At 44.9% G+C, this 12833-nt stretch overlaps 1 protein-coding gene across 1 annotated transcript; it reads left to right on the top strand.

The window, feature by feature from the left end:
* Positions 1–1872: 1872 nt before the first annotated feature.
* LOC103646230 (dCTP pyrophosphatase 1-like) lies at positions 1873–3806 on the top strand. Its single transcript, NM_001330329.1, has 2 exons — positions 1873–2129; positions 3375–3806. Exons 1-2 carry the CDS (start codon positions 1968–1970, stop codon positions 3624–3626), a joined length of 414 nt encoding a protein of 137 aa, NP_001317258.1. The 5' UTR covers positions 1873–1967; the 3' UTR covers positions 3627–3806.
* Positions 3807–12833: the final 9027 nt, after the last annotated feature.

Raw genomic sequence — 12833 nt, forward strand, 5'->3', positions numbered from 1 at the left:
CTGGACTCCGGTGAACAGACCGCTCTCGAGAGAATTTAGCGGCGTACGACTATAATTCACCGGACTGTCCGGTGGTGCACCGGACTGTCCGGTGAGCCAACGGTCGCCAGCGCAACGGTCGGCCGCGCAATCCGCGGGCGACGCGTGGCCCGCGCCAACGGTCGGCAGGGGGCACTGGACTGTCCGGTGTGCACCAGACTGTCCGGTGCGCCAACTGCCACGGCGCTACAACGGTCATCTGCGCCAGAATAGGAAGGAGATCGCGCATCGGACATGAACAGTGGCTGTCCGGTGGCGCACCGGACTGTCCGGTGCACCACCCGACAGAAGGCAACTTTGGCCTTCCTTGTTGGCCTCCAACGGCTCCTAGATGCCTTGGGGCTATAAAAGGGACCCCTAGGCGCATGGAGGAGTCACTCAAGCATTGAAGAAACATTCTAAGCCTCCAAGACTCCAACTTTGCGCATTTGATTCTTTAAGATAGTGACTTGAGCTCCATTTGAGTTGTGAACTCCGTGGGTTGTGTTTTGAGCTCAAGTTGTGACTTGTGTGCGTGATTGGGCTGTGATTTGAGTCTTGTATGTGTTGCTCTCCCCTCCCTTACTTTCGTACATCTTTTGTGATCTTCATTGTAAGGGCGAGAGGCTCCAAGTTGTGGAGATTCCTCGCAAACGGGAGAAAGAGAAAGAAAGGAAAAACCATGGTATTCAAGTTGATCATCGGATCACTTGAAAGGGGTTGAGTGCAACCCTCGTCCATTGGGACGCCACAACGTGGAAGTAGGCAAGTGTTACTTGGCCGAACCACGGGATAAAAATCGCGTGTCTCTTGTGTGTTTTACCTTTGTTTATCCGTGTTCACAAGAACTCGTTTCAAGCTACTTAGTCGTTTTAACTTACATAACAAAGTTTTGTGGCTATTAGTGTTGAATTTTTACAGAATCACCTATACACCCCCCTCTAGGTGCTCTAAATACCGACCAATAGGTTACGCGTGTTCGTTCTTGATTGGTCGGTTGGGTTGGTACCGACTTGAACCGTTTTCAGGGACGCGCCATGTTAGCTAGCTGTTTTAAATCGTTCGAAGCCCGAAAAACCTGAAAAAAAAACATGGAATCTAGCCTATAAATAGAGCAAGGTGTTTGGGTTCACTCACACCTATCACTCTTCGTTTCACTCATCTTTCTTTATATTATAGCCTCTCCATCTAATTCAATATGGATCTAATATGGATCCCAGACGGAGTTCAAACTTTTAAACCTTCACCGACTTGATCAACGATCAATCTCCATAACTTTCTGACACCCTTGCTATTGTGGAAAGGTCTTCTTCGACGTTCTTTCTCTCGTATGTCATCATCGACAAAATGTTTCTACTTGTCCATGTTCCCTCACTCTACAACTTACGTTTCCATACCCATATTTTCCTCTCTGAATCCCTACCGATTTTCCATGAATGCTCCTCCTTCTAATGATGATTTTACCATCGACACTCCTCCTGTAACTGAAACTCCTACCACCTTGTGCCTCTCCTCCATCTTTCATTTTGGACGCTTCACGTCTTATTGATCACGATAGAACAATAGTTCAACAGAAGAAAATGGTCCAATAACAAGTAGGAGAGAGTACATAAGGAAAATCCCCCAACAACGTATCCTTGAAATTGGGTCGCCGCTGCAAAAACCAGAAAAGGCAGGAACTAACAATTTAATAGGGAAATTTAATATCGCTCTCGCTCGCAAGGTCAGCACCAATTAATATATTTCCCTGAATTGTTTACCACTAGTGATTTCTTGCCAAGTTTGACGCACGCCTGCCAGTATTCTACACATATTATAAAGATACACGTGCCCCCTTCCATTGCACCCACGCCTCTCTCTACTTTAGGAGTATACTTCCAAAGCGCCGAACCAGAGGCAGGCACCTCGATCGCCGACGGCTCCAGTCAAGGGGCTGGTTGGCAATTAGCATGGAGGGCGAGAAGAAGGCGGCCGCCGTAGCGGAGGATGAGGTTGTGGTTGTGGCTGCTGGCGATGTGAGCCTGAAGGACCTGTCAAAGAAGCTCAACGACTTCGCCAGGGAGAGGGACTGGGAGCAGTTCCATAGCCCCAGGAACCTACTGCTCGCCATGGTTTGCATCCTTCTCTCCGCTCTCTATATATTATTCTCGCTCGAAATCTAGTCCTGTGCGTTGCCCTTCGATCGACTTTGTCGTGTTTCACCTACACACGCACTATATGTTCGAGTCTTCAAGAGAATCAAGACTGAAGAACAGTCTAGGGTTTTCTATGTGTTTGTCACTCGTCTTCCTTCCACCCCCTTTTAATTAATTTCGGCGTTGATTTTGTTGTTTTCCTTCGTTAATTACTAGTAGCTCGATAATTGCGCCCTATTGCCGTTTGGGACTCGTTTTCCTCGTGACGCGCCGAATGATCAAACGATCTGTTGTCGTGTTTTGGTTGTACTGCACAACGTTGTTATTTCCAGTCTGGTAAATGTGGCAACTGAAGGTATGCATCGTAACTTCACGTTCACGGCGTAGACAGCACGTACTATGCGTCACTGGGTGTGATTAGATTAAAAAAAATGGCTAGCATATTCTGCACTGCACATCTCAAGACGAGAGACAAACAGTATCCATCGTCTGAGCAGTTATTATTAAGCGTCTCTGAGACACCACTAGTCGAGGTCTAGGACGTCATATGCACATAGACAATGCCCAGCCCTCTGCTAGGTCGCACTTAACAACGAGGGCGAGGGCTGCCAGGGGCTACCATAAAAAATCTTCATTCCATGGCCACGCACCATAGGTTTGTTAACCATGTAGATTAAGTTATCACCGTATAACGCGTTCTCTTTTGACCAACTGTTCATCAAGATTCTTCTTTGATTTTTTTTTTTTGCTCCAAGCCGTGTGACCTAGCTAGCTAGATTCTTGTGATCTGTCTGATTTATTCGTTTCACTGAACTAAATGCATGCATGTGGACACACAAGGTGATGGCGTCGCGCGATGCAATGTGCATCTAGAATTTCGAGTGTCACGTCGTCAGCTTTCAGGTCGTCGGTCCATGTCGAAGCAGACTCGGGTCTTATCTTACGCAGATTATATTGCTGTTGTCCGACCCCTGACGTTGGTGTACCCAGGGTCATTAATTGCTGATTTGCTGAATGATCGTTGTCAGCTCGGTGACATGAATTTTCTCAACCGAAAGGAATCCGATTCGCTCCTCGACTCCTCGTCATTCCGATTCTTTTCCACATATATAACCATGCATCTACCACACATTCTCGCTGGCAACTGAAAAGGACCTTTTTTTCCCTGTTCCCTTTGGTAAGCAAGGCGAGAGCTTAACGATTTGGTCGTGCCTGGCACAGATCGCCGAAGTCGGGGAGCTGTCAGAGCTGTTCATGTGGAGAGGGGAGGTGCGGAAGGGCCTCGTGGGCTGGGACGAGGCCGAGAAGGAGCACCTGGGCGAGGAGCTCTCCGACGTGCTGCTCTACCTGGTCCAACTCTCCGACATGTGCGGCGTCGACCTCGGCGACGCCGCCGTCAGGAAGATCGCCAAGAACGCCGTCAAGTACCCGGCGCCGCGGCCGTCGAAGAAGGAAGAAGAAGAAGGCGCCTGATAGCTTTTTTTTTTTCTTCTGCTGTGCATGTTTGAAGGCCAATACTACTTGATGCAGAAATTGCTCGTCTGATAGCTTTTGCCTTTTGAAACTGGACCCGCCGGGTAGCTTTTCTCTTGAACTTGCTATGTCCGAAATTGGATCTACTTATTATGAATGAGCAGAGGAAAAATAACCGAATTAATTAGTACTAGGAGCAGTTCAAACTGTGCCACTGGCTGATGGTGTGCCGGAATGGGAACTGTAGCGGAACCTCCCAGCAAATTGTATGGTAGACAAGTTGTTGTCAAGAACAGTGGAGAACTGGAGAGAAAACTGCTCAGCCAGCAAAGATCATTTCCTTAGCGGGCTTCGATTTCTCCTCCTTTTCGACTGCCCAGCTCAGGTAGCCCATGAAGCCCACTCCATTGCCTAGCCCTAAAGAGAAACCTCAACATGCATGGCTTCTCCAGCTCCGATAACAAACTAACAATTCCATTGACCTGTCAAAATTGGCCACAAGTCTCGAGACGGATAGCAAAAACTATTCATTTAAAAAGCCAAAAACAATCTGTATAATCCAAAACAGAGGAAGAGGGACGAGTTTAGTAGGGCCTCGCTGATCCTGGCGATGGTTTTTAGTAGGGCCTCGCTGATCCTGGCGATGGTTTGGACTGGACGGTGCGGGCTTATTAGACTTCCTTCAACGCCTCTCCCTACACTAAATTGGGAGAAATCAATCTATACCGAGCCCTAATGGGTCTGACGGCAAGGGCGCAAATATAAATAATCCAAGGCAAACACGTCCGATCTGGAGGAGGAGCGCCATCCAAATGCATGCTGGTTCGATCGGCCGTGCGAAAGCTAATCACCCGAAGCTAGGAGTAGTGTTAGTTGCCGAGATGTCGCCGCTACGCGTACGACGCGCGCACGTTGCTTGGAGTGGAGATCAGGGGGGTTGTTTGCTGCTGCTACGCGAGCGAGTAATCAATTTGTCCCCGAGCTAGCCTCGATCGCTCTTTGGATCACATCTGGCCTGGGAGACGAGATCCAAGTTTCCAACCGCGCGGTGGGGCAGCCGAATGGTCGGATCGGAGCATGCAGCAGGGATGATGGAAGAATCTCTCGCCCGTGACTGAGTCGGCCCTGCGCCAATATAATACGTAGAGAGACCTATAGAGCTTAGCTAGCCCAGGTAGCAAGGGCTAGTTTGGAAGCCACGAAATAAGAGGGTATTAGACGGTTAAAATCATCTTCTTATTCAATCGAATAAAAAGAGGATTAAATAAGAATATAATTTTATCAATCTACTCTAATTTTATGGCTCTCAAACTAGCACTAAATGTTACCGATTTGTACTTCAATAATCACATAATACATGCTTGCTTGTTTATGTATCATTGTTGCAGCCCGATACACGCTTGAGTATTATACTAGCAGTGTACATCTCCAGTATGCATGCATGCGCGCGCGCCCTACTATTATGTATTATATATAAACGACGTCGCAATTATGCGAGCGCGCTAGGACACTAGCTAGAAAGCAGGAACACTGGCTGGCTATGTGTATATGTCCGCCTGCGGCCGCCGCCCGTATGTGTCGCCAGTTGCCACACCAACCGCCCCACAGCCTCGCCTACACGCGTGCATGCCCCGGCCGGCTCCCGTGTTGTGTTCACCAGTGTAGCTATAGCTAGCAACGAGGAAATGCATTACTCCAATCATGCGTGTATATATATATATATATATATATATATATATATATATATATATATATATATATATATATATATATATATATATATATATATATATATATATATATATATATATATATATATATATGCGTCCATGATAGGGAGTATACATGCATGTCACGTTGGCCTGCAGATCAGATATGGATGAGAAGCCGGCCGCCCTGATTGGCAAAGCGTGACATGGGCATGACAACTGGGTAAAAATTCACGCGTGTGCACGGCCGGTCCTGTGGACGTCCGTCCGCGCGGCGAGAAAGCCACCTCAGCTCCTCGCGGTCGCGACACGATCTCCGGCCGGGGGCGAGCTGTGACAGCTGAAAGGGGCCCGGCAGAACAATTCTCGTCGGCCCTCGCGCGGTCTTGCCTCTGTTCGCTGCGTCCATGTCGTGTTGGATCTTAGATCACGTACCAAGGACTTGTGGAGTCGGCTCATAAGAGCAACTCTAAAAATCCCCCCCCCCCCCCCCCCCCCCCTCCTCTCCCAAAATTGATTATTAGGAGCATACTAAAAAGTTTTTAAAATGGATTATGATCTGTACTCCAACAATAGTTTTCCTAAACAAAGACCGGACAACAAAAATAAAAGAACCCACATGCATCGTATTTATTTTATTGGGCCGACATGATTCCCTACTAAATTGGGTCGGCTTGACTCCCCGCGAAGAGAGAAGCTGCAGACACATACGATGTGATTGGTCGTGGTGCATGGTAGAGGACACTAATGACTAAACAAATTTAGTTATATAGAGTTAATACCAAAGAAATTCATATGCTCTGTAGTCACTAATGACCAAACAAACGAGTGTGGTGGTGGTAGAGAACACACTTCGATAGAGAGAAATGACCAAAAAAAAACTTGTATATTTCAAAAAATCATGCAGTTTGTAGTTGATAAACTTTTCATTTAAAACCATCTATTGTTAGAAATATAGGCATTTTCCGTATTATTTTAATTTCATAAATTAACATTATGATGATGACATATAAAATATGTTTAATCATAGAAATCATTATCTCAAATATATCCATAACAATATGGATCAAGAGAACATGAAACATATGAATCATATAAATATAATAAGCAAATAAACATGGAACATGTATTATTATGGAACAACTGAAAATAAACAGATAGCAACATAAACAGCATGACTGTAAAATTAAGACAAACAGATTTATCGTATTACTAGTATGATCAGGCATCAGACACGTCATGATATAATACGACAAAACAGATTGGATAAATTTATGGCTATAAATAAAACAGCAGGTATGAACATATATAATTTGCAGAATGAAAAACAGTAAGGAGATGAATTGATCATACCCTGCCATGCGCTCCGAGGATCTAGATCCTTGTCCAACTTCACTTGTCATGTCAACAGGAAGAAGACTTTGGGCAGTCGCGTAGACGCTCCCCAAAAACCTAATTGTCGATCCCTCGTGCAAGGTCTCGAACGACAAGGGCTCCGGAGGCACCTGCCCTCTCGCTTCTCTGTGCGCGCAGAGTCACGAGATGGAAATACCCTCACTCGGCTGCTGGACTGTGTTCTGAAAGTGTTTTCTCGCGTGTACCGAGTGACAGGGGTGCTCCTCTATTTAACCTCTCGCAGAGGGAAGCTGAAGGAGAAAGGTCGCCGAGTCACGCCAAGAGTCGGCCAGCTCTAGCCGAGTTATGCCATGAGTCGGCCAGCTCTCGCCGAGTCACGCCATAAGTCGGCAGCTGAAGGAGAAGGGTCACTCAGCTGGCTGGCGAAGAGACAGGGTCACTCAGCAGACGAAGAGACGGGGTCACTTGGCTGACGTACGCGGTTAGTGAGTGCTAAAAATTAACACAACCACACCACGCCCGCTCGCCTGCCTGCCTGCCTGCCTGCCTGCCACGCCACGCCACGCCACGCCCGGCCCGGCCCGGCCGGCGGCGGCGGCGGCGCGCGCGCGCGTGTGGCACGCCCTTGTCCATTTCTTGACTTCTCAAGTTAAGTGGAATAAATCCCACCATATAAGTCAAGGCAAAAGACCCTTGGACTTCCAATGTGGTACTATTGGTATTCTCCACCATTACACACCATAGAGTTTATTCAATAAATGGGCCAAGCCCATAAAAGATCCAACAATCCCCACCAAACTCTAGGGTTTGTGATGATGAAGTATCAGAATCACAATCCTTTGATATACCAGTGTTTCGATGGAGACTGTTAAGTTGAACATCCATCTAGAATAAGAGTTTCACTCATTCACAACTGAACAATGGACTATGCCTTGAATTGACAGTTTTGTGCGAAATAAGATTCACTCAAATCCTTTGCTGATACTAGGCTGCAGAAGGGTATTCCCGCTGTTTAGAAGCATATAAGTCACACTTCAGTGCCTTTCATGAGTATTTAGGGATTTACCCAAGTCCCATAGACTGTGACTAGCAGTCTGACTCATATAGGTGTATTCCTCAGAAGATGTTCTGTAGGACAACATCTCACCTTTATAAGACTCTTGGAATACATTAAGGTAAAAACCATCCTGCCTTACAGATAGAAAAGATGTGCATCAGAAATGAGTTAAAGAAGGGATCTTTCCTCACAATCTACTCCTAGCTTGTTTCTCCACTCTACTTCATGGGATCTCCGATCACATAGAGCAGGTTACCGCTAGAGTAGATCTCACAAGGGTCTCATACCCATTTCCCTCGATGCACTTTCTATCACATTGCGTGATAGACCCTTAGTAAATTGATCTGCCAGATTATTTGATGTGTGGACATAATCCACAGTTATAACTCCGGAGTTCTTCAACTTTCTGACAGATTTCAATCTCCTCTTAACATGCCTTGTAGACTTCATGTTATTCCTAGAACTGTTAACCTTTGTAATCACCGTTTGGTTGTCACAGTTCATGGAAATAGCCGGTATCGGTTTTTCAACCACCGGTAAGTCCAATAGGAAATCACGAAGCCACTCAGCCTCAGCCCCAGCAGTGTCTAATGCTGCGAGTTCTGCTTCCATTGTAGACTTCGTTAAGATAGTCTGCTTGCAAGACTTCCAGGAAACAGCGCCACCTCCAAACAGAAACACATATCCGCTTGTGGCATAAAGCTCATCAGCATCAGAAATCCAGTTGGCATCACAATAGCCTTCCAGCACTTTTGGGTTTCCGGTATAATGAATATCGTATGTCATAGTACCTTTCAAATACCGCAACACTCTCTCAAGAGCACGCCAGTGATCATCTCCTGGTTTCGACACAAACCGACTTAGCTTACTCACAGCATAAGAGATGTCTGGCCTTGTTACACTTGCAAGGTACATGAGCGAGCCAATGATCTGGGAGTATGTCAATTGATCCCTTGCTATTCTCCGATTCTTTCTTAATAGCACACTGGGGTCATAAGGTGTTGGAGCAGGATCAGTCACTAAAACCAAAGCGACTCAATACCTTTTCCACATAATGGGATTGTAACAAAGTTACCCCACCATCAGCTTCTCTAACAAGCTTGATGTTTAGAATGACATCAGCCTCTCCCAAATCTTTCATCTCAAAATTGCTCGATAGAAGATTTTTAACTTCCTCAATCACATTGAGATTTGATCCAAAGATCAAAATGTCATCAACATAAAGACACAGCATAACAGACTCACCCCCACCATACCGATAGTATACACATGTGTCAGATTCATTTACAACAAAGCCAGCTGCTGTAAGAGTATTATCAAACTTTTCATGCCATTGCTTAGGTGCTTGTTTTAGGCCATACAATGATTTTATCAACCTGCACACCTTGTTCTCTTGACCATCCGCAATGAACCCTTCTGGCTGATCCATATAGATCTCCTCATCCAACTCTCCATTTAGGAAAGCTGTCTTAACATCCATCTGATGAATGATAAGACCATAAGAGGCTGCCACAGCTATTAATGTGCGAATTGTAGTCAATCGAGCCACTGGCGAGTAGGTGTCAAAGAAATCTTCACCCTCCTTTTGGGTATATCCTTTGGCCACAAGCCTTGCCTTGTACCTCTCAATTGTACCATCAGGCCTAAGCTTTTTCTTGAAGATCCATTTGCAACCTATAGGTTGACAACCATAAGGACGGTCCACGACCTCCCAAGTTCCATTAGACATAATAGATTCCATCTCACTCCTTACTGCTTCCTTCCATAAGTCAGCATCAGGAGAGGAATATGCCTCACTAATGGTAGTTGGTGTGTCTTCCACAAGGTACACTATAAAGTCATTACCAAAGGATTTTGCAACCCTCTGTCTCTTGCTCTTTCGAGTGACTATAGTGTCATCCTCCTCAGGGATGTGCACGTGAGAATCCTCAGCATGATCTATAGGAATCGACAGTTCGTGCTCATGGGGAATTATAGTCTCATGACTTATATCACTAGGTGTATTCTTCATAGGAAACTCATTTTCAAAAAAATGTTGCGTCTCTTGATTCCATGATAGTATCAACATACATATCAGGCACATCAGATTTTATAATTAAGAACCTATACCCAGTGCTGTGAAAAGAGTACCCAAGGAATACACAATCAATAGTTTTAGGCCCAAGTTTACGCTTTTTGTTGATTGACACATTCACTTTAGCCAAACAACCCCAAGTGCGCAAATATGAGAGATTTAATCTTCTCTTTTCCCATTCCTCAAATGGTGTGATCTCTTTGTTCTTTGTTGGAACTCTATTCAGGACATGACATGCTGTCAAAATCGCCTCACCCCACCATGCCTTGGATAATCCCGCTGTACTCAACATGGCATTCACCAAATCTGTTAGAGTGCGGTTTTTTCTTTCAGCAATCCCATTGGATTGTGGTGAGAATGGCGGTGTCCTCTCATGAATAATACCATGTTCCACGCAGAACTCATCGAACACATTAGAGAAATATTCTCCACCTCGATCAGACCTTAACTGTTTTATTTTCCTCTCAAGTTGGTTCTCAACTTCAGCTTTATAGGCCTTAAAATAATTGAACGCTTCATCTTTTGTTTTTAAGAGATACACATAACAAAATTTAGTGGAGTCATCTATAAAAGTGAGAAAGTATCTTTTACCACCTTTGGTCAAAATTCCATTCATCTCGCACAGATCAGAATGAACAAGTTCTAGAGGTGCCAAACTCCTCGCCTCAGCAGCCTTATGAGGCTTGCGGGGTTGTTTTGATTCAACACACACATGGCACTTAGACTTTTTGACCAAGTTAAATTTAGGAATTAAATTTATATTTGCTAACCGCATAAGACAGCCAAAGCTTGTATGACAAAACCGTGAATGCCATAAATCTGACTCATCAGAAAAATTAACAGAATTCACCAGTTTATTACACACATCATGCAGTGATAAGCGGAACAAGCCTCCGCAATCATATCCTTTTCCAACAAAGGTACCATGTTTCGACACAATACATTTATTAGACTCAAGAACAACTTTATATCCATCTCGACATAGCATCGAAGCGCTAACGAGATTCTTCTTGATAGAGGGCACATGCTGCACGCTCTTCAATGGCACCGTCTTTCCCGAAGTAAACTTCAGAATGACCGTACCAACACCAAGAACATGAGCACGCGACCTATTTCCCATCAACAAGGCGCCAGACCTCCCGACCTGGTAGGAAGTGAACATAGAGGCATCAGCACACACATGAATGTTTGCACCACTGTCCATCCACCACTCAGGTGAATTACAGACTGAAAGAACAAATGGTAAAGAATTACCATACCCAGATGTTCCTCCTTCAGTTTCAGTGGTTACAACATTAGCTGATTTCTTGTCTTGAGTGAACTTGCGATCAGGGCACTCTCTTGCCCAATGTTGATCACTGCCACAGACAAAGCATCCTCCCTTTCCCTTGTTATTGTTGTTCTTCTTTTTAAACTGTGCTATATGAATAGGCTTATTTGCATTCTCTTGTTTGTTCTGGTTTTTCTTCTTGTTAAACTTGCGGAAGTTTCTCTTCTGCACAACATTAGCAGTAGAGGTCTCAACACCTTTTCCACTGTCCTTTGTTCTAGCCCTTTCCTCAACATCAAGAGTACCAATGAGCTCTTCCACATTGAACTCTTGTCTCTTATGTTTGAGAGAGGTAGCAAAGTCCTTCCAAGAAGGTGGCAACTTGGCGATTATACCGCCAACCACAAACTTGTCAGGCAAAGGACAAGGAAAAAGTTCGAGTTCCTTAGCTAGTGCCTGAAACTCATGAGCCTGTTCCACTACAGATCGGTTCTCAACCATCTTGTAGTCATACAGCTGCTCCATGAGATACAGCTCGCTACCAGCGTCAGTAACTCCAAACTTTCCAACAAGAGCATCCCACAGCTCTTTCCCCGTGGGAAGGATGATATAGCTTTTCTGGAATTTTGTGTCAAGTGCGCTAATCACTGCACCTCGAAAGAGGTTGTCTTCAGCCTTAAACTTAGCTTCATCCTCAGGAGGTAAGTTGGCAGGCTTGCCCTCAGCGGCATAAAAACAAGACATTGCAGTTAGCCACAATTCCATTTTAGCTTTCCATATCAAGAAGTTTTTACCATCAAAAGGATCAGGCTTTAGCACAGCAGCAAAACCTCTGACAGAAAAATGCCTAACATTAGGTTTTTGGATTGTTAGAAATATAGGCATTTTCCGTATTATTTTAATTCCATAAATTAACATTATGATGATGACATATAAAATATGTTTAATCATAGAAATCATTATCTCAAATATATCCATAACAATATGGATCAAGAGAACATGAAACATATGAATCATATAAATATAATAAGCAAATAAACATGGAACATGTATTATTATGGAACAACTGAAAATAAACAGATAGCAACATAAACAACATGACTGTAAAATTAAGACAAACAGATTTATCATATTACTAGTATGATCAGGCATCAGACACGTCATGATATAATACGACAAAACAGATTGGATAAATTTATGGCTATAAATAAAACAGCAGGTATGAACATATATAATTTGCAGAATGAAAAACAGTAAGGAGATGAATTGATCATACCCTGCCATGCGCTCCGAGGATCTAGATCCTTGTCCAACTTCACTTGTCATGTCAGCAGGAAGAAGACTTTGGGCAGTCGCGTAGACGCTCCCCAAAAACCTAATTGCCGATCCCTCGTGCAAGGTCTCGAACGGCAAGGGCTCCGGAGGCACCTGCCCTCTCGCTTCTCTGTGCGCGCAGAGTCACGAGATGGAAATACCCTCACTCGGCTGCTGGACTGTGTTCTGAAAGTGTTTTCTCGCGTGTACCGAGTGACAGGGGTGCTCCTCTATTTAACCTCTCGCAGAGGGAAGCTGAAGGAGAAAGGTCGCCGAGTCACGCCAAGAGTCGACCAGCTCTAGCCGAGTTATACCATGAGTCGGCCAGCTAAAGGAGAAGGGTCACTCGGCTGGCTGGCGAAGAGACAGGGTCAGTGCTAAAAATTAACACACCAAACCACACCACGCCCGCTCGCCTGCCTCGCCT

This window comes from Zea mays, chromosome 2 (assembly GCF_902167145.1).
Source record: "Zea mays cultivar B73 chromosome 2, Zm-B73-REFERENCE-NAM-5.0, whole genome shotgun sequence".
In the NCBI taxonomy this organism is placed as follows: domain Eukaryota; kingdom Viridiplantae; phylum Streptophyta; class Magnoliopsida; order Poales; family Poaceae; genus Zea; species Zea mays.

Bases quoted from the DNA above. Each gene is read 5' to 3' on its own strand.
- LOC103646230 (NM_001330329.1), top strand. From the start codon at position 1,968: ATGGAGGGCGAGAAGAAGGCGGCCGCCGTAGCGGAGGATGAGGTTGTG. The intron at 2,130-3,374 runs GTTTGCATCCTT...TGCCTGGCACAG, and splicing joins GGAACCTACTGCTCGCCATG to ATCGCCGAAGTCGGGGAGCT.